General features: G+C 33.3%; 3 protein-coding genes across 8 annotated transcripts; 1 reads left to right on the plus strand and 2 right to left on the minus strand.

The window, feature by feature from the left end:
* Nucleotides 1-1,313: 1,313 nt before the first annotated feature.
* Nucleotides 1,314-3,633, plus strand: LOC100786425 (cytochrome P450 736A117). The gene is made up of 2 exons (XM_003533564.5): nucleotides 1,314-2,322; nucleotides 2,863-3,633. Exons 1-2 carry the CDS (start codon nucleotides 1,336-1,338, stop codon nucleotides 3,496-3,498), a joined length of 1,623 nt encoding a protein of 540 aa, XP_003533612.2. The 5' UTR covers nucleotides 1,314-1,335; the 3' UTR covers nucleotides 3,499-3,633.
* A 5,989-nt stretch (nucleotides 3,634-9,622) lies between these two features.
* LOC100815140 (exosome complex exonuclease RRP46 homolog) lies at nucleotides 9,623-13,950 on the minus strand. 2 transcript variants are annotated; one of them, XM_003534521.5, is made up of 8 exons: nucleotides 13,847-13,950; nucleotides 13,075-13,387; nucleotides 12,893-12,993; nucleotides 12,584-12,604; nucleotides 11,629-11,701; nucleotides 11,485-11,552; nucleotides 10,471-10,603; nucleotides 9,623-10,024 (listed from the first exon to the last, which is right to left on the minus strand). In XM_003534521.5, exons 2-8 carry the CDS (start codon nucleotides 13,292-13,294, stop codon nucleotides 9,909-9,911), a joined length of 732 nt encoding a protein of 243 aa, XP_003534569.1. In that variant the 5' UTR covers nucleotides 13,295-13,387; nucleotides 13,847-13,950; the 3' UTR covers nucleotides 9,623-9,908. The 2 variants fall into 2 exon arrangements, with proteins under 2 accessions (XP_003534569.1, XP_006587855.1); XM_006587792.4 differs by having other exon boundaries at nucleotides 13,075-13,390; nucleotides 13,847-13,940.
* A 1,507-nt stretch (nucleotides 13,951-15,457) lies between these two features.
* On the minus strand, nucleotides 15,458-20,990 carry LOC100815669 (FT-interacting protein 3). 5 transcript variants are annotated; one of them, XM_006587793.4, is made up of 3 exons: nucleotides 20,644-20,989; nucleotides 18,947-19,058; nucleotides 15,458-18,865 (listed from the first exon to the last, which is right to left on the minus strand). In XM_006587793.4, exon 3 carries the CDS (start codon nucleotides 18,810-18,812, stop codon nucleotides 15,762-15,764), a length of 3,051 nt encoding a protein of 1,016 aa, XP_006587856.1. In that variant the 5' UTR covers nucleotides 18,813-18,865; nucleotides 18,947-19,058; nucleotides 20,644-20,989; the 3' UTR covers nucleotides 15,458-15,761. The 5 variants fall into 5 exon arrangements, with proteins under 5 accessions (XP_006587856.1, XP_040861111.1, XP_040861113.1 ...); XM_041005177.1 differs by having other exon boundaries at nucleotides 18,947-20,028; XM_041005179.1 differs by having other exon boundaries at nucleotides 19,840-20,989.
* Between the last annotated feature and the right edge of the window lie 1,466 nt (nucleotides 20,991-22,456).

Raw genomic sequence — 22,456 nt, forward strand, 5'->3', positions numbered from 1 at the left:
TATAACATGCTAGCACTCTAATGAAACAAGACATTAACAATTTGATGAGTTTTTCCTATATATAATAATAAACTTTGCCAATTTGTCTCCACGCAACTTTATTGAATATATATAGAAGCACACATACTAACCAAGTAACCATTATAGGTTATAGTCATACTTGATCCAATTTACATCATCTTAAATTATTCCTTGACATTTCATATATATTAATCAGATTGTAATAAACTCATCACACCTACAATTTTATTGAATTTTCCTTTAATTTTCCACAAGTCTAAATTAATTAACAGAAATTAAGGCAATGATTCTAGACATTTTGTCCCCTTAAAAAAATCAAATTCCATTAGAAGGGAGAAAGCGTTCGAGAGCAGTGAAAAAAGAGTGTTTTAAGAGTGGAAAGAAAAAAGTCAAAGAATGATCGAGTTGGTTGTGAGAAGTCGTATATAGAAAAACACTTAATGGGTAGAAAATATAGCTTGATCATAAGATGTCAAAGTGTTATTTTTTTTAATCACAATATCTTTTTGATCGAAATTTAATGACTACTCCTTTAAAGTACTAAGAGTATTTTTAGTGTAAAAATTAATTTTAAATTTTTTTATCTCATAATGTCACATAAGATGTAAAAATTTTATTATTTTTTATTCTAATGATAGAATCCAATTTAGATTTTTAGATTTTACTTCCATAAAAAAAACAAAAGAATTTTTTTCTCTCTCTCAAATACCATTAAAAATAATAATTTTTGAAAAAAAAAGTTATTAAGAATTTTTTTTCCTAGTATTCAACTTTCAACAAAAAAAACTTTTAACAAAAAATAATGATAAATCTAATAATCAGAATAAACTCAAAAACCTAAAAAAAAATATTCTAAAATTTATTTGATGAATTACTTTCTTTCTATAGATATATTTTTTCATAAACAAGAGAAAAAATCAAATACATTACCAGATACTCAAAGAAAAAAGTTATAATCTTATCATGTCACAGCGATGGAAAAGATTGGTCCCTCTAGCGGTGACACTGAAGAAACTTAGAAGATGGAGATTGTAACTCAAAAGCAAGCAGAGGCTACAAAAGAAGAAATATACACTTTTTACGTTCCTAATGATCCTCGGTTTCTCCGCAACGCTACAAAACGACCCATCAAATCTTGAGTTCTGCCGTACAGTTTCCCTAGAGAGTCTCGTGAATGAAATTAGCTTTTCCTACATTGTTTTTGTCTTTATTCATTTTTTTAGCATATTATTTGTCGTATTGCTTTGTTTTTCTCCCTTTCTTTTGCTTTCTCTCTTCCATTCTCATTCTCAGAAAGTAGAATTTATATATTACATGCATGAGGTCGTGAACCAACACGTAATATTATTACTCAACATCACAATCTTGAAGCACATGCAGAAGTCAATGTCGAATTTTCTAAATGGAACCACTTCCTTGTGGTTCTTCCTATTTATGCTAGCATTGTTCACCACCATAGCTAATCTTTTATTATCAAAATTGAATACCAAAAGTAATTTAGCAAAAAAAAACTCACCCCCTTCTCCTCCAAAGCTTCCAATAATAGGAAATTTGTACCAATTTGGCACCCTCACACACCGCACTCTCCAATCCTTGGCTCAAACCTATGGCCCTTTAATGCTACTTCACTTTGGAAAGGTTCCAGTTCTTGTTATCTCAAACGCCGAAGCGGCGCGTGAGGTTCTGAAAACACAAGACCACGTTTTCTCCAACAGACCAAAGCTTAAGATGTATGAGATTTTCTTGTATGGTTTCAGAGGTGTTGCATCTGCTCCATATGGACCCTATTGGAGGCAAGTGAAGAGTATCTCTGTCTTGCATCTTCTGAGTCCCAAAAAGGTTCAATCTTTTCGTGAAGTGAGGGAAGAGGAACTTGTGGCAATGATAGAGAAAGTTAGGCTAAGTTGTTGTTCTTCTGCCTCCTTAATGAAAGTACTGAACTTGACCAATTTGTTGACTCAAGTTACTAATGATATAGTGTGTAGGTGTGTTATTGGAAGGAGATGTGATGAGAGTGAGGTTAGGGGGCCAATAAGCGAGATGGAAGAGTTGTTGGGGGCTTCAGTTTTGGGGGACTATATACCTTGGCTTCATTGGTTGGGAAGAGTTAATGGGGTCTATGGTAGAGCAGAGAGAGTGGCTAAAAAGCTTGATGAATTTTATGATCGAGTTGTTGAGGAGCATGTTAGTAAGAGAGGCCGTGATGATAAGCATTATGTGAATGATTTTGTGGACATTTTGCTGTCCATTCAGGCCACAGATTTCCAGAATGATCAAACATTCGTGAAGAGTTTGATCATGGTAAGATCTATCTTCATATTGTTTCTACCTATGTATGTATATTGTTGATCTCTTAGTTTATTTTTTATCAAGTGTTAGTAATATATTCTCTCGTACTCATTTTTTAACACTATTCTTTATTAGTTAAAATTCGGATAGATTTTAATACTAGTTAAGGGTGAAAACCATCAAATAATAAGTGGCACACACTTATTTTCTTAGACCAATCTGTGTCGGAGTAATCTGATCGGCCAACTTTAGCAAAAGAAATCTTCTATAAATTGAAAAACTTGTGTGTGTCGGAGTAATTACAAATATTTTGATAGATTGATTTATAAGTTTATAGGATGATATATACGGTTAACAAATTCACATATTTTATAAGTATTTACTATATATTATATTCTCCCTAACCTAGCTATATACCCTAGCTTGCTTGCTCCACAAATTAAACTGTCATAATCTGGGAAATATTTGTAGTAAAGCAACATCAATATGCTAGCATATGATCGATATACTTGAATATATATTAACGATTGATGTTTGTTTGATTCAATTCAGGATATGTTAGCTGCAGGAACCGATACCATCCTTGCAGTCATAGAGTGGGCTATGACAGAACTCTTGAGACACCCAAATGCGATGCAAAAACTACAAGATGAGGTGAGAAGCGTGGTGGCCACCGGGGAAGAGGACCGAACTCACATAACCGAAGACGATTTGAATGACATGCCATACTTAAAAGCAGTCATCAAAGAAACTCTGAGATTACATCCTGCAACTCCCGTATTGATTCCAAGGGAATCAATGCAAGACACCAAAGTGATGGGTTATGACATTGCAGCTGGCACACAAGTACTAGTTAACGCGTGGGCGATTTCGGTGGATCCTTCATATTGGGATCAGCCTCTGGAGTTTCAACCAGAGAGACACTTGAACAGTTCAATTGATATCAAAGGACATGATTTTCAATTTATCCCTTTTGGAGCTGGAAGGAGGGGGTGTCCTGGAATAGCATTTGCCATGCTTCTGAATGAGTTGGTCCTTGCAAACATTGTGCACCAATTTGATTGGGCAGTTCCTGGTGGACTTTTGGGGGAAAAGGCATTGGATTTGTCTGAAACTACTGGATTGTCTGTTCACAAAAAATTACCACTTATGGCACTTGCTTCACCTCATCATCTGTCACAAAATTAACTAGTGGATCAGTTATGTGTTCTGATCATAATCTTTCTGTTATCTATCAATTATGCCAAACTTAATTTGCCAGTGTTTCTGTTAGAGATTTTTAACTAGTTTTCTACTCATAAAAGATCTGGAGTATTCTCAAAATCTTTCGATCGAGCCATTTTGTTGCGACCTTCACTCGTTAGAAAACTGACAATTTGTTCTAGCCGTTAGGAAGTCCCACATCACCTATCTCAGTTTTTGGGGTGCAACTTATATATCTGTTGGACAACTTTACTTAATACTAATTGGTTTTAAGATAAAATCTGTATCAAAGCCTATAGCCCGTCTTAGTTCTCTTTGTCAATTGATTTTAGTATCTAGCGCCTGCAAGACACAAAGCTATAACATTAGATAATTAAGCTTCAATGATATATAAAAATGGGTTTGAATGCAAATGGAAGGTTGTGTGAGTAATTTGCAGAATAGAATGATGTCAAATGTTTATTATTTGATTCTTTGCTTGCCACTGTCTACTACCATAACTAACATAATTTAATCTATTACTTGTGTTAAAAGAAGGTTTTCCTTTACCACAACTCAACATCTCTTAAATAAAATTCCTCAAAATTTTTCTCTCTTTCTAACTGTTCTGTCTTCTTTTTAATTCTTTTCTTTCGCCTTTTTTTATTCTGACTTTTATCTCTCTTTCTTTTTAAATTCTCTTATATATTTTTTCCTCTTTCATATTTACACTAAGACAAAAAAAACGGTTATTTATAAATATTATTACTTGTCTATAAAACATGCAAAAAAAACCGACTCATCCGGCAGAATCACAAATACCGTACCAGTTCCCAATCTAATTAATAAAACGATATATACCCGTCTTCAATTTTGTTTTTGTTTTTGTCATCCATATTCCCAAAATTTATATTGAATATTGAGTAATCACTAAATTCGTAGTCAATACTCAATAGCAGACTAATTGGTTCTGTCACCTCCTTCTCGAATACCAAATTTATTGTCTCACCTACATGTACGGATATAAATACTAAATTTAACTAATTAATATTGTGAATTCACCACCCTCTCAAACTACCAGTTATAAGTTAAGTTAAAAAAGTCTAATTAACTAAGTTAGTTAAACAATATATATAAATTATTGTAAATGTTTTAATACTTTCTTTGATTCTTATAGATAAAATATAATACCAATTATAAATCTCAATCACTCAATATTTTATTGTTAAATCAAAAGGAATTAATTAAAAAAAAAATGCAGGATCGATCTAACTTTTGTCGAGGATCCTTGAAGTTGGAATCACGTAGAGAATGAAATGAAACTTTTATCATTTGGTTCCTTCCTTGCAATTATACTAAAGTTAAAATTGATGCATGGTTAACTAAACCTTATATATAGATACATCTTTCTTATTTTTTTCATCAACTTCTTACAAAGCTACGACAAGCCTCATTTTATCAAGGTTCATTTTTACGTCAATTTTATACTCTTTGTTCTATAATATTGCACTATGATGATTTGTTAGTTTTTCTCATATTCATTTAGCTTCTCTCGATCAATATCATGAGTTACATTTTGTTTAAACTTGTTTGAGGTAATATTTGAATTGTACATTCAAATTATCTTAATATTTGAATTTTCATATTCTAACCTTGCTAATTACATAGCAAAAAATAGTATATTAAATATATACTCTCCCCTATAATTATAAGATCTTTTCAACTAATTGGTGTCTCTTACGAAAAATAATTATTACCTGAAATTTGTTAATTAGTTGTATTATCATTTTATTTTTTTTATATTCATTTGTTTCTCATTAATATTGGAGAAAAAATAATTAAGTAAATATGTATAAGAAAAAAATAATTAAAATATCTAAAAATTAAAAAATAATCTTATAAAAAGATATAAATAAACGTTTAAAAATAATTTTATAAGTAGAGACGAATTAAAGGAGTATATAAAAAAACAAAAAAAAAAGTATTTTTCGCCTATCTTTATTCACTTCCTCATCACCGTTATTACAAATTTACAAGTCTGAACAATCTTTTCTCGGTATTTAATATAATCAACTTTCGATATATGTGATTGACAAGTCACAGTCAAGAAATTCTGTGTAACTACATCAAGCGTATACTAGACTAATTTGCTAGATTCTACATACATCTCATAAACCTAATTTATCATCTCACCTACATGTATTAATGGATATAGCTAGCGATTGTAACTAATATTATAAAATTTCCTCTATTTCAAGTTAGCAGTTATAAATCTCAACCACTAATTTTTTTATTATAAATTAATGTCTTGATTAACTAAACCTATATATAGGTATTTTATTCTTTCTTGATTTTTCATCGACATCCTTGAAGTGACAACAAGTCTCACTAAGGACAGTTTTTACCCCCACAATCATTACCTCTATGATGCACTATGCTGATTTGTTGGCTTCTCCTTGATTGTTTTTTTCTTCTTTAAATTATCTTAATTGTTATCTTAATTATTTGAGTTACTATATTTAAATTGTGTCACATTCTAACCTAATATGCTGCATGGTCAAGAATGGAAGAACGTGTATCAAAACAAAAGATCAAGTAGTATTTTTGGCCTTTGTTTGTTTTTAGTTGGAAAATGTCTATTCGAACAAACAAAATGAAAGCAGTTGGCTTGTTACTGAACCGCGTGACGAAAGCGAGGAGCACTTTCCATCAAAGAGGAAAAGATGAATAATTTGATGGCAAGTTGGAAAAGTTGACGTGGGAGTTAAACAAGATAAAGGAAGTGTTCATGAGAGTGAAGAAGAACGAAGATGAACTGCTTGACACGCTAACAGAGATCGATGGCCATCTTCGAAAGTTGGACAGGAAGATGTTGGATGAAGACATGGATGGCATTTGCAAAAGAATAAGAGATTGTGCTCACAAGTTGCTCCCAATGGATGCCTTTGATGACTCATTACATCCATCTTCATCTTCAGTCCAACACAAGAATCACTTGTTGGATCAAGACCTATATCTGCTTCAGAAAAGGTATCGCGAGCTAAAATATCATCCACCGAGTCTTTGTTTGATGTATCTTGTAATTTTCCCCAAAGATGCTGTTCTAAAGAAAAGTTACACAATTTATCGGTGGATTGGAGACGGTTATATTGGAAAAACAAAAGAGAAAACGGCAGAGGAAGTGGGTGAGGAAGTGATTGATGAGCTTTTGAAGTTAAATATGATAGTACCCTATGGTAATACCAAGTGTCCCCTTGTCCATAAATTTCAAATTCATCCTCACATCCATCCTCTCTTGGAGTCATCATTCTCACCATACAAAAAAAATGCACATCATCTTGGGTATTATCTTGGGTTGACTCGGTTAGTACTTGAGAAACAAAAAGTCATGCTAGGTGATGGGGTTGGTTTGATACCTGCTGATTCCAGATGGCGTATTTTTAATATTGGAGCCAACTATTTGAATTTCCAATCTCAATGGCTCTCTAAAAGTAAGCGTGTGTCTTTAAAAATGCTTCAATGCAACTTGGTCGTTGGCAAGATTCACCTTCACATCACATTGAAGTGGGGAGTCAAGAATTCTTAAAGGAGTTGAGGGATCAAGAATTTTTGTTGTATCTTAGTCTTCGTGGAATATCAAGAATATCTGAGCTTCCACCCTCCATTACTCAACTTAGGAACCTACAAATTCTTGATCTCAAAGCTTGCCACAATTTAGAAACATTGCCCAATGATATTTCATCAATGGAACGTCTCACACGTCTCATTCTATCCCAATGTTACTTGTTAGACGACATGCCAAAGGGGATTGAGACACTCACTAATCTCCGAGTGCTCAAGGGATTTGTAATAGGTAACCCCAAAAAGACTCCCTGCACAATATCAGATCTTGCAAATTTGAAAGAACTAAGGCGACTCAGCATACATATAGGAATTGAGGCTGTCATCAAAGATGGAGAGTTTGAAAGCTTGGAAGAGTTGTCAGCACTTAAGCATCTCAAAATATCATGGGGTATGTCAAGGTACAGTGATATTAAGATCATTTTGCCTTCAAGCTTGAAAAAGTTGCATCTTGAAGGTTTTCCTGGACAAAACATTCCAGAATGGCTCATGCCTGACAAGCTAGCCAGGGGATTCAAACAGCTAAAAATAATCGGAGGAAAACTCCAAAGTATGAATCATGACAATGATGTCAATAAGTGGGGTATAGAGATTCTGCATCTCAAGTACCTAAAGCATTTGAAAGTTGACTTAACAAATTTGCAACAGTTATTTCCTTTGCTGAAATATGCAGAAATAAAACAAGTCTCAAACCATTCATACATTGAATGGAGTGCTGATTGACGGGAGAGGTAAAAGTAAGCATATGTCATAAAATGCTCCATATATTTAATTTGTTGTATAAAGATCAGTGTCATTTTCACAATTCTAGTTGCATATGCTCTATACACGTAGAGTGTGCTTATAAGAGAATAGACAAGTTGAAAAAAAAAATAATAATAAATACGGGTTTTCTCTGTAACTAAATTTATGTGTAACGTATACGTATTATTATTTATCTTATATCTCCCAATTAATATCTATGATTAATATGTCATCTACTACCCACTCCATATATCATCATTCCTTAACTTCTCTGTCTAGATATGAACTTCTTTGCTTCTACTCTTTTGTTATGAACGTGGCTGATTTAGAGGTTCAGCTCCTCCAGATAAGAGAAGGGAAATCAGAAAAGTTCTAAGATAAGGAATTCCAGCTTTTTCTTATTAATCCTTCTGTTATTTACATAGTATTTATAGATCCTAGGAAGGAATAATTTTCTTCTAGAATTGGTATAATCCTAGGAATATAACTAATTCTGTTATGGTTGCTTTTCCCTCAGATACGCAGCATGCATCAGCAGGAGGATTGTGGAGGATCGTGTGAGCTGGCAATTTCCATTAGATTCCTTCAGACGAATCCTTCAAATAGGTGGGCTTTTTGACCTTTCTTTTGAGTATTGTTTCCTTCTGCACCCCTGTGTTTGTGAGTTCACCTTCTGTGCTTGCTGTTATGTCTATGCTGCCCTTCATTGAAGCTTCTCTTCATAACATCTTTGTTGTTTTTTCAAGTGTTTGGTGAATTAATGGATATTTATTTTATTCATGCGCATGTTATGCCCAACCTCGAATTTGCCCTTACTAATAACAACCTAACTGTACATTTTATTTCTTATTTTTTAGTTGATTAAATTTCTTTATTTTTAATATTAAAAAAGTTATATTTTTTCCTATTTAAAATTTTTAAGTTGCTAGTTTTATTTAAATTATTGAGAGTTTACTATTAATGCGAGATAAAATAATTTTAAAAGTAATAAAATGTACTAAAAATCTGATAAAAATTGAGAAATAAATTATACTCGTCTTTCTTATTATTACATTAATTACTTTTAAGTTGCTAGTTTTATTTAAATTATTGAGAGTTTACGATAAATGTGAGATAAAATAATTTTAAAAGTAATAAAATTTAGTAAAAATCTGATAAAAATTGAAAAATAAATTATACTTGTCTTTCTTATTGTTACATTAATTATTACACTGTCCTCTATTCTTATTGTTGAATCATATAATTTAGTCCATTTAACTTAACATCTTTATATAATATTCTTTAAAAGATTTTAAAATATCTTTAAATAAAATTGCATACTAAAATATTTCCAATGGATCGAGTTATCCTTCCTTCACTGACGCTATGTTTTTGGAACGTGAGACTGATATAATATTCTGCAGACAGAAATAAGAGGATTGAGTTTGCAATGTGAGAAAATGAAATAAATAAGTTTAAAAATGGTAGAACCCACTTGTATTATTTCTCACTTATTTTTACTCATCTCTTCCTCTCATTTTATCTTTATTTTTCTTCAACCAAACACATTTAATCATCACTTTATTTCTCACTTATTTTTCTACTCTCAGCATCTTTACTTTCATCTACTTTATTTCTCTCCACTGTACCAAACACAAACTCAATGTCCTAGCATTGCTTCTCTTTTGCAAGGAGTTGTAGGCAAAGTAAACACTTTGGAAGTGACAAAACATCTAACCAAATTTACTGTTAGTAGTATATAAAAAGACTAAAAATGACGGTTCAATGAAAAAATAATTTATGACCGAAATATATTATAAAAATCAAATAATTTTTAGTAACATTTTTGTGTAATCAAATGCACAAATATATTAACAAATAGTCTTCTACTAAAGAACTAACCAAACCAGGAGGTCAGTTTGGCTTTGGCAAATTTATTATCGACCAACAATAATTTTCATGAATGGGACAGATATGCGACACTACCTGCAGAGAAATCCCATCCTCCCCAACCCTTGCAGGCAAAAAACAGACAAATATGTAAACTACATCCATCCAAAATGAATGGAAAATCACCCGGCTTTAGATGCCTCACATGTAGATTTCGGCCCTATGTTCTTCCTCACAAATTCCGACAATCTTGCACTAGCAGCACGCCCTCGATCTAGGCAGTGAAGATAATCATCCACTAGGAAAAGAAAAAAAAATCAGAAAACTAATTAGATCACTGTGAAATGTTAAAACTGAATACCATATTTTGACCTTATCATTTTTTAGTATTTTAGTACCTATATTTATAATATTTTTCTGATTATAATAAGGAAAGAAGAACGAACAATCAGGTCCACCAGAAGTGCTTTAATAGATTCATGACCCAAGCCCAATTAGATTTTGTTATAATATTTATTTTCGGTTTTTCCAATTTTCCCCAAAATTTAATACAATTGGAGGTAGCTCCATTCATTTTCTCAGTTGCAACAATCACAGAACAAAAAAAAATCTACACAAGCGCATACTGTGCAAGCATATGCTAAAGCACTAGGCCAATGTTGGAAAAGATAGATACTTATGGCACGAACAATTCCTATTGAAGGTACCAACTAAAAAAAGGTTGAAGAAAGTGTGGCAAAATACCTGACATAGCACCCTGTGTAACAGATGTCATGATTCCATGTGCCATAGGCTCACTACCCACCTGCGATGATCTCTCTGGGAGGACTGAAACAATTGTATTTGGAAAAACTAAATTGATGTATGCTTTCATTTTCTGCCATAAGGTAAAAAAAACATTGAATTAGAGTTGTATACAAGAAGCATGGAACCTAGGACTCCAATTATGCCAGTATGCCAAAGGGACAAGAAAATATTAACTATATCATGGTTATGGGTTTACGGCAAAAAAAAAAATATATCATGTCCAGAGTACCACTAAGCCTCACAGTATGTCATTGACTACACACATATGCATGAACATCTCTAAGATAAAACACATTGACTATTGGATGCATAATTAGTTACTGGTCCAGAATCTAGATAGTTAGCATCTCATACCTAGCTGGATTATTGGTTTTTGCCCAAGTCAAAAAAGGTTGCTGAAGTTACCAGGCAAATCAAATTTCCACTAATCATGAATATAAAGACCTCTATAATTTTAACATGGGGAATAAAAATCTGTTGGGTTTGCATTGCAAAAGAACAAGGCAATACTGAACTATTTCCTGGATCATGTCTTCTAATATCGCGGAAGCAGATAAAGGAAAAAGGTTAAATAATGTAAATTTATAAAAAGGTTAACAATTCTATGCCATCAAAAATAAAGAAGAGGTTGTTTATGTTCTCCAATAAGAGAAGTTAAGTTAATCAAACCTGAAATGAGGATAATGTACTTTACTAAAACAAAGAAAAGCTAGAATAGAAAAAGAGTTAACATCATGACATCAATAACGAAAGGCTTGTCATGGCAGCAATAACTGAACAGAGACAACAAAAGTTTAAACGATTTTTTTCAACTAGTATCCACAAGGCATTTAGAGTACAAATACAAATAAGGTAAATGTAGACCAGATCTTTTTCAGCTGACTAAATTCACTAGACTTTAGGTAAAAATATAATAACACTTTAAATTAACCAAAAAATGATTCTACTAACCTCCTCTTCCTCTTTGGTTGGGTCCAATATAATACAGCCACTATCTGTTACAGAACAACATATCGCCACTGTAGAGACAAGGATGAGAATTCATTATTTTTAATAGAATGAAAACATAGAAATAAACCAACAAATCTAGATTACCAGCAAGATGTTTTAGGGGTATTCCAGCATCCACAAGTGCAGTGCATGCTGCATTTATTGCACATGGAAGAAGCTACATATTAAGTCAAGAAAACGGAGCAAAAGATCCAGAAGCATATATATTAATTATTAATCACTTTAGGTCTCCACCCCTCATGTAATAAACAATAAAATCAAACTGAAATGTATGTATCAGATGGTAATCTAATTTGTTCTCTTTCATAGTTGTAAAAAAGCAACAACTTGCCTCTAAAGGTGTGAACAGAGTGACTGAATACCACTAGTCCACTACCCAGCACCCATTCTAATAGTTAACCATTGAACCTGAAGTGTAAAAATAGCACAAATGTGTTGGCTAGACATTAGGGAAAAATATAGTTTCTCCGCTTTTCATACCAATCAAAAGGCTCAAAATTTAAAAGGAAGATGGTTAAAAGATTTCATACATTATACAGAATAAATTAAAAAAGAGGGATGAAACTGTAGTCACACTCACACATGTACCCTATGGTGTATGGATCATCAGTAAAATTATTATACATTGTCATGCATGTCACAAGCAATCAAAATGACAAGCCGGCAGGATTTCATAGCTTACCCTTTTAATGTCAACAGAAGGAAACAGATTTCCATAAAATGATTAGAAAAATCTTTCACGGAGAAATAAATAACTATTACAGCACCTCATGACTCTCAAAGGATTAGTCTTTCCTTCCATTTTCAAGAGAGTATAACACTACCCACTTAAAACAGGGTTAAAGTAGAATGACAAGTTGAGTCATACTTTCAGCATCAAACTAAAATCCTAAGGAATACATGTCACGATGAATCAAATCACAAAGTGAAGAATTGCCAAATTAAAAGGAAAGGTTGCAGTAAAAGTAGACAATATCATAACCTTAAAGAAACAGTCACCATATAAACCATATTAGAACTGAATTTTAAAATAGGATACAGCACCATCATCGTGTACAACCTGCAGTAGAAACAAAGAGTGAAGATATCAGTTAACTACAAATCGCATGACACGTCACTTAAAAAATTATAAAGCAATCAGCAATGGCAGTAAATATGCAAAGGCATGAAACAAAAGTTCCAATTTTAACAGAGAATCGTTCACACAAAAGAACCACAGAGCAGCACAGTTGCTATCCAAATCAGAGTAAAACCGAAAATGTAGTTGCATTGCACTGTGTCCTTTGAATCTTACTAAATTATGAAATATGTAACAAACCAAATTTCTAAAACTGAAAACAAAACTTGCCTGGACTATAACCGAAGTGGTGGTGTTGGGATATATCGTTCGAATGCAAATGCTCTCCAAAGTTCTCTTCAATATCATCTCATACTCCTTCTCCAATTTTCCTAAACCAATGAAAACAAGATATCAATTTTGTTTTTTAAAATGGAAAGAAAGTGTTGAGTTGAGTACAGTATTGCTCCAACCAATTTGTCCAGTCTTGGGTTTCCAAATAACTTCAATAGATGCTTTTTCGGGGTTTTCATTCTTCTTGGTCCCCGCCTTGGGTCCATAAACGGCAGCAAGCACTTTGGTTTCTCCTTGAGCCCAACTGGCCGAGCCATGGGCGCGATGCAGGATAGAGCAGGAGCAGGCCAGGGGTCTCAGTTGATTGGGAGTCCGGCCGTCAGGTCTGTCAGTCTCCATCGAAATCCCAATCCTTTACGTCCCCACCTTGTGGATCCCAAAATACTTGAACCAGTGAACTTAACTTCCTCAAAAGAAGAAACAAGAGTGCCACTGCTAGAAAACCAAAAGAGGCAGAATAAATGGATTAAAAAAAAAAAGCAGACCAAAACCATAGTAAAACACACCACTATGAAATAAAAAAGATAAAATTTTGTAACACTCTTGTTTAGCTATTCAAAAAAAATAAATTCCTACTCCATAGCATACTAGTGAAAAAATTCAAAGAAAATATCAGCAATCTGTTCAATCACTTTTAGAGAGAAAATATGCAACCAAGCCTGACAGCACCATTCTTTCTTCAACCTTACTAGAATGATTGAGCTAATATTTTACACAAATGTAACTACATTTTAATTACAAAACTACGAATTGGAACAAAATAAATCTGCTTCGCCATCACCGCCGCACCGGAAGCCACCGAGGCGAAGCTCCCGGGGAGGCTCCGATGCACAAAATATGAAAGTGAAAACGATGAAGAGAAAAGAGAAGGAGAACAAAGCGAGTACTTACATGGAACTGGAAGTAGCGAAATCGTAAAGTAAAGTTGAGAGCTTTGCTGCGAGCGAGTGCAACGTGCAAATGAGTGAAAGTTCACGGTGAGGCGCGTAAAAAACCTAATTCACAAATCGAAATTTTAGTATTAATTAATTAATAACTAATGTATAATAGTAATCCATTTTTTTTAATTATGAACGTTTATTTACTTTTTTGTTTTAAAAGTTATATTTAATAATAAAATCTATTATTACTGTTATTATTTATTTGAAAATATATAAGTATTGTAATATTTTTGTATTTTTTTACGGGACAGAAATTAGATATTTTTTGATATCGTGATGTGTCACTGCTGTTAATTCAAGAAAATATTATATATAAAGAAAATCAAACACGATTATCTAATTAAACAAATATTTTTTCACATATGAATACTGAAGACCTTATACCATTTGTGTTAATATTATTTTATTTATATAAACATAGTTTTAGAACATATTATCTATATATATATAACTCATGATCTTTTTTGAAAGAAAGTCAATTCAAAATAAATTAAAATGTCATAATTCGAACCTACATATATAATGAATATAAGTTCAGCTTTACACTATCATATTCTTAAGTAGATAATCATTATATGTTCAATTTTAATCAAGGTAAGTCTCAGGTCAAATTATAATATATTTTAATTTTATGAGGATTAAAAATATATAACAAATTTTGAAAAAAATTAATAATCAATCAATTTTTATAAGAACGAAAAAGATATTTTAGGCTTAAAATAAAAAAAAAAAACATGTCTTATTATACAAAGTTATCAGACGACTTCTACTGTGGACAAGCTGCACCTGTGGCATACCGTGGGCTATAACACTGCTAGATTTATCTCATCCACAAAAAAATTGAATAATTCCTATTTTCATATTATTAAAATAACTATTTTTGAAAACAATTATTAATATATTGTTTAGAACAAAAGTGAAATACATGCATTATATATATATTTTTTGTCTTCACCTGTTACGAACCATTTGCGATAAGTATATATACATCTTACTCAAACATCACAGTAGAAGCACATTAAATTAAATAAATATAAAATAGTCAAGTTGAACAACTCAATCCACATAAAAATGCAAATGGAGTCTCTCTATGAAAAGTTGGTAAGACATCATACTTCTAGACTTTGGTCATTTTCAAGAAAACTAAATAAATGAACAAGTGTGTGTTTGTTTTTCTGTTTAAAATCTGTTGCACACATTCTAGTGAACTAGACGTTTGGCGTTGGATGTGATTTCAACTGATACATTGTACATAAAATAGGTTGAAATCTACTCAGAAAAATATAGATTTCAGTGTTCATTCCAACCACAGAAACTACTTTTCTACTTCGTCTCTCCGCCTAGAAAAAGAAAAAGAAAATTCCATTTGAAGCACACTACAAAGCAAATGATTGAATTAATAGAACTCACCCTGTAAATTGAGTTTAATTTCTATATATTGTAGGAGTAGAATCCTTTGCACTATTAATCAAATGAAAATTATGATAAGTATGACTTTTAAAGAAGTTGTTGTAAAAATTAACAAATTTATCATACATAAAATTAATAAATTTATCATACATAATATAATTTGTTAATTTGCCATATAAGTAGTGAGTGCATAAGGATAGTATTCCAGTTTTTATAAGTGCCAGCATATTTCCACTACAAGCATCTGATCAAATCCTATAAGGCCGGCACAGAATAAAAAAAACAGTAGTATAAATAAAATACACTTGTGAATTTTCCACAGAATGTGTACATTTTTGTATCAACAATCATGACTCAAGGAACAAAGACTTGTACAAGCACTGCCAAAAAAACTTAAACCAGATTCAAATATTGGCAGCACCAAAACTTGGTTTGCACAAAACAAGGGTCTATATTTACAGCATGCTATCTGTGAGAGCAGGCAACCTGCGGAAGAAATTGATCGGTGCTCCTGGCGTCTTACCCCGAAGCATAGGGTGCCTCATTAGGTAAAATCCAGATAGAATAAACAACATCTGTGGTGGTGTCACATACAAAACTATAGCAGTCACAAGGCAAAACACCATGAATATCGAAGTGGCACGTGGATCCCTCCAATTTATAAGAGCATGGATTCTTTCTCCTTGAGTTGCTATCTGTCCAACAACACTCTGAACCTTCCCTGCCAGACTTCTCAACCTATCATACCTCCAACGAACGATATCAAAGCTCTTTGTGGTTGGAAAAGTGTCCATTTCCTCATCAAAGTCCTCAGGGCTGGTTACATATGCACAAGAGAGACTAGCATCCATGTGAGGAGGGTATCTCGGGCGGAACCTCCATTTCCACATCCCTATTACAAACATGTATAGGAACACGGTTGGTAGAATAAGTTCAGGAAAACACACAAGCATTAAGTAGAGAATGTGCAGCAGCACTGTCACAAAAGGGTTCTTCCATGTTGCAATTTGTCCAAACCAAGTTCCAAATGCAAGTAGCCCGGAAAACACCTCCTTCAAACGGTTGAAGTTGGCCTTGCTGCGCCGCATGCTCCACAAATGAGATTCTGAGTCAGACATGTACTCAACCACTTCTTTCCTAAGAGGGGGTTCTGCCCTGCCTAGTCTAGATGCAACAATGAGCACAGCCTGAAGTCTCAGCCTTTCCTGGTCCATGATGTTAAGGGGCTTTGTGTAGTGCATCTTTGGCAAATGGGGTTTTAAATACAAAGCCATCATGTTAGCCATTGAGGTGCATGAGAACCGTATGGCCAAGTGCACTTCCCCGTTCTTCTTGAGGCCAGAGTTTTGCACTGATAACAATGGATAAGAGTGGGTGTAAACACGACCAGCTTCTAGCGTTGAGATCCTTATCCGAACCTTTCCAATCTTGGAATCTTTGTTACCATTTGAAGAATTAGTAATCTGTGCATTATCAAATACCCCCAAGGTGAGAACTGTAGCTGTGTCATGAACTTCCCAAGTGTACTGTTCATGGAACTTTGGGTTTAGATTGTTAACAATGGTTCTAGTGCGCACCCACTTGTGGGCATACTTTGCCACACAGTATGTATCTGCTGTTCCCCTTCCATCCCTATTTTTGGTTGGAATTGGCAATACATCAGCATTCAAAATGCCAAGTTCTAACACACCAATTGGCTTCTTCCATAATTGCCTTGTGGTTGGCCTTAGATCACTACTGTAATAAGTTGACTCATCTAGCACATGGTATCCACCATCAAGAAAGGCAATGACACGGATTCTGCTATAGAACTTGTCCTTCTCCTTCTCTTTCTCTTTCTTTTTCGCTTGGTCCTCCATAGCAGATGACATGGACTTTTCAAGAAGATACCAGTGATCACGGATAGGCCTATCATCAGCACGCTTTTCAATTCTGTTTAAAGGAATAACAACATTGCCAATAGTCTCATCCTTGTTGGCACTGCGTTCTTCAACTGTGAAGACCAAAGGCTCTTCAAAAGGTTCAGCGGCGACAAACAACGCCTCATGATTCCACTGCGGGTTCATGTCCCTTAATGGCTTCGTCTTTATAATCTGGTTGCCAATGTGTACCTTAACATAGACGTCTGGAACTTTAGACTTGTCAGATGAAACTAAGTCCTGTGCCTCGATCACTTTGACGCGTACATACCATAATCTCGGAGACATGTAAACTTTCGATCGAATCTGAGCATAGTTAGATATAGTGCTTCCATCAGGGGAGACTACTGCATCAGAATGCCAAGCATCTTGAAAAGCCTCATCAGCTTGTGTGCCTCTCCAAACAGCAAGCATCAACTCCCCTCTCTTTTCTCCATTCTTGTTCTCAATCCTATACCACTGAGGAGCCAATGGACTATCAGGTGGAATACGTTCAGGGATATCATGCAGATCAGAAAACGTCACAGTTCCAACAACATCATCTGATATCTTGTCCTTGTCTTTAACCGTAACTTGAAGAATAAATGATTGCTGATTGTCCTTGGCAAAGGCAAACACCTTGTTCCATTCAGGGTTTTGGTTTTTCTCAAAGTGGTTGGTAGTTCCTTTGAAGTTTCCAACCTTTACCTCCACATAGGGGTCAAGGCTACCTGTCATATCCATCGAAGGAAGGTCGCGCGCTTTTACAACTCTTACAAAAATATACTTCATTGATTCAACAAGGTCATAGCTGCTGGATGTGGCCGGCATGCTCCCGCGAATAACCCTTCCCCCAACAACTTTTCCCCCTCCAAGAGTAGGGCTTGTTTCTTTCACCGAAAACTCTTGTGGACCTGCAAATGCTTGAACAACTTTTGGAGGAGCCTGTGATGATTTCATCTCATGAATCCCAAATGTTACACTAGGGTTGGCATCTGCTGCAGGCTTAGACTGCTGTTTTTGTTCACTACTTGATTTTGCAATGTTATGAAACGTGTGCCTTGTCTCGGTTTTCTTTCTAGAGACGCTGTTGAGGATTGAGTCTGTAAATGATACCGGTGGTGGTGTTTGGTCTTGTGTTAGATTTTCATTTTGGTCTGTATTGAAAAAGGATTCCACAGCAGGAATAGGGTTTGAGGATCTTAAAGAAGGGTCATCTGTGACAAAAACCTTCAAACCAATCTCTCCTTTGGAGCGCGAAAAAATATTTTTCTTTTCCAGAGGGTAGTGCAAAAGAACAGCATCAGAATACGGAACAAAGGAGGTTCCAGTGAGCCGGACCTTCCCAAGGAGTACTTTGGAGCAATTGCCTTTGTTGTAGTGGTAGATACAGGCTTCAAGAGTGAGGCTAGGTAACTTGCTTGGATCAGTGATGGTGAAGTAAAAGCTCTCATTCCAAAAAGGACTCAAATCTTTGTCTTTAGTAGTTGTCCGAAATCTCTGGCCATCAAAGTGGAGTTCCACATAAGTACTAGATGATCCTTGCCCATCTTTGGGCACAAGGTCATGAGCACTCACAACCTCTACTCCTAGCTTGAGATTGTTCATTGTCAATAAGTAGCTGCCAGCAAAAATCTGACAGGGAGAAGATATACTGATACCTGAAAAAAAGAAAAAGAAATCAATAAATATAAATTTCAATAACTACTATAAATAAATAAATCACAGTTGTTCATGCTTACAATATATATGTTGGAGGGACAAATTAACAGCCTAGTTTTTATATATGTATCTGGGAGTGGATTAGCAACCAAGTGTCAGTTTCAAACTCAGTTTAATGGATAGATTTGGATCCTGCATGTTGGTTTAATGAAACAGGTTAAATGCACAGAGGAATCATCAGTCCCCTCTAGGTCAATTACATGAATACTACCATGAATATTTGCTAATAGCTAAATATCAGTCTCATCAGCAATATTAATTTTCCAGACCATATTAAGCATATTCTAACATAGTCAAAGATGAATTCTAGCAGAGCTACAGTGATTTCGTTAAACATATAAACTTGGCAGAAACTTCTCTTTGTAAAAGAAAAACAAGAAGCCAGATGGAGAAGTAGACTATACCATAGCCTTACAATTTACAAAAATGACCAAGCAAAAGTTCTATTGAAAACTTTTAAGTTCCTATCATAATATCCATGTTAATTTGTGAATGATTAGGCCCTCTCATAAAGTAAACATGCTAATTACTTAATGATAGATATCCTCAATTTCCCCTGATTTGACTCATTACATAAAGGTTTCAGATGGTCAAATTTATATTTTATTTGATCTTCTTTTTCTAACAGTCCTAATTAGAAATCCAGTGAAAACATAAATCACCCCATTCTATTCCCATATAAAATTAATATCACATCTAAATTAGGGGGAAAAACAGCATGAAAATCATAAATAGGAAGCAAAGTTGGAAAGATATAAGAAAAGAAGAAAAGGGAAATTGTCGTGGAAAGCAAGTAATACTTATTAGAGAACATTAAAAAAAAGGGAAGATTCTGAAAGTATCAACAAACCGATCCTATAATTGTCTTCTCTCTTCTCCGTGACCAAAAAGCAAGACAAGAATAAAAAATAACCTTTTTTTTTGTTTTATACTTGTTGGAGAACATTAAAAGGCATGGACTCCTTGTACGTTGACCTCAATACAGGGGATTGAAACAAGAAGCTTCAGATTACATAAAGCAAAAGAAAATCAAAGATTCGGGAACTCCAAACATGGGAGCTGAACCAGTCCCTTGTGTTATACACTAGTTTTAGCCTTCTAGCTGAAATAAACACACACAAATATTTTCAAAATTGAAATCAAAACAAAAGTCAAAAGTAGTGATTAGTGAAGCAAAGAAGGAGCTTTTGTGTAGAGGCAAAAATCCCCATTAAACTTTTGCAAAATAAACATTTGTGCTCATTTTTTTTGCAAACACATAAGGCTTTGATGACAAGTCTCTCAATGACCAAACATCCCAACCCCATAGCATCCAAAAATTCAAGCTTTTTTGGTTTCCCATATGTGTATTCCTTCAAAGACAATCCAATTAGAGACACCATCAGATACTAAACGCGGGCATCTCTCCCAAAATTTCAAGCTTTGAAGACTATATTACAACTACCAAAAGCCACCAAACTCCTCTTACGGTCTTACTAGACATGGAGATATATGGTTGGTTGGATGGTTAAGAAAGAAGGAAATGAGAGAAAGGTCGAGGGTTTGATTTCTCTCGTTAACAAAAATTAACAAACCAACAATTAACATTTACCCGATAGAAAAAAGTCTTGCTAGACACAAAATCCAACTAGAAATCAACAAAATGATCCACACAGACAGAAAAAAAATACTAAAACAACCCCAAAAGGAGGAAGAGGAAGAAGAGCCCCAGACGCACCTTGGGATTTTACTTAAGAGCTGAACAAGAAGAAGAAACAAGTCAGCAACAAAAAGAAGGCTTTTGGGTGGTTGGAAATAGCAGAGAGAGCAAAGTCAAGGGTGAAAGGTAGAGACTTCAAGAACAAGGCAACGGCCAAAGGGTGAGGAAGTGACTTCTGGGATGGTTCGCACGTTAAATGGAGACAAGTCTTTTAAAACGAGTGAATTTGGAATTAATGCATGGGCGTGCCAATTGAATTTTTCTGATGTCTTTGATTTGCCGGGAGAGAGAGAGAGTTGTACTTGTAATAATTATAAGAAAGAACCGTCGTCCGTTTCAGTTTGTTCTGTTGTTTAAGAAACAACTTCGGTCTTCGTTTTCAGTTTCTCTCTCCCTCCCCCTATTACACGTGTCCTTCATGTATTCCTTCGTTTTAAATTGTTGATGGAGTATTAATATTAAAAGCAAAACATCAATTGCTTAAATAAAATATACGAATATTATAAAAAAAATTATCATATTCCATTCTTATGGATAAAAAAATATTAATATAAATATATTATAAGTTTTTGAGGCAGCTAATATATTATAAATAAATACTGCTACTAGCATGTTTTTGTTTGAGATTAAATTTAAAATATAATTAACTTTAAACTTAAATATGATTTTAAATATTTTTTTATCAAAAAAATTTGTTCAATTTTTATTCTTTAGAAATCAAAATAATTGTTTTACTATCTTGTGGCTTACAAAAAAAAAAAAAAAACTATTGTGTGATTCCCATTAACTGTTTATTCATATAACAAAAGGGTAAATTAAATTAACAATCATAATGACATCCAATAGTGTATGTGGTATTATGTCGTGACTTTTTTTAAAATATTTATAAATTCTTAAAATTAATGTTATTAATCTATCATAAGATGAATATTGAAAATAAAAACAATGATTTTAAAAATATTTTACAAGGATTAAAATTAAAATCCATTCATTTTGCATGAACCAAAAATAATAATTTCAAATTTTAGAAGAGTAAAAAATATATAAAAAATGGATCCAAAATAATAACTTGTTGATTTCATGGTGACTAAAATGTATTTAAGCCTTGTTTTAAAAAAAAATTATAAACGCTAATGAAAAGTATTTTTTTAATAATTTAAATTGGATAGGTATTTAATATATAATTGATAAAAGTATTATAACATTATCACTTATGGCTGAGGCTCTAGTGTTGACTTTACATGTAGTTATTATTATTTCCGGTGTTCATGATAAGTTTTAGTATAATTTTCCGTCCAGTATTTAACTATTTATATGTTTTATAGAGAATTTAACTATTTATAGTTGTACTCGTATAAGAATGACAATGACAATATATACGTAGTCATGTTTTTTTTTTATCCCCACTATTATAGCAAGTCTTTATTACTTAATAGGGGCGAAATTAGTTAGGCTAGTAAGAAGTAACGGATATGGTCAAAGATAAACTTCTTGGCATGGTAGTTGAAGGAAGTATTATATTTAAAAAAAAAGTAGGTTAAATTGTTCATTTCATTTTTATAATTTCACTATTTATATTTTTTAGTTCATATAGTTTAAAAATAGTTTTTTTTAATCTTTGTAGTTTATATTTTAATTCTCTTCTAGTTTTTATAATTTAAAAATTATTTTTTTAGTTCTTATAGTTTATATTTTAATTCTCTTTTAGTCTCTATAATTTAAAAGTAATTTTTTTAGTTCTTATAATTTGTATTTTAATTATCTTTTAGTTCTTACTAAAAAAAAATATAAACATAATTAACTACAAATTAATTATAAATTATAAATTATT

Source organism: Glycine max, chromosome 9, assembly GCF_000004515.6.
Source record: "Glycine max cultivar Williams 82 chromosome 9, Glycine_max_v4.0, whole genome shotgun sequence".
Taxonomy (NCBI): Eukaryota; Viridiplantae; Streptophyta; class Magnoliopsida; order Fabales; family Fabaceae; genus Glycine; species Glycine max.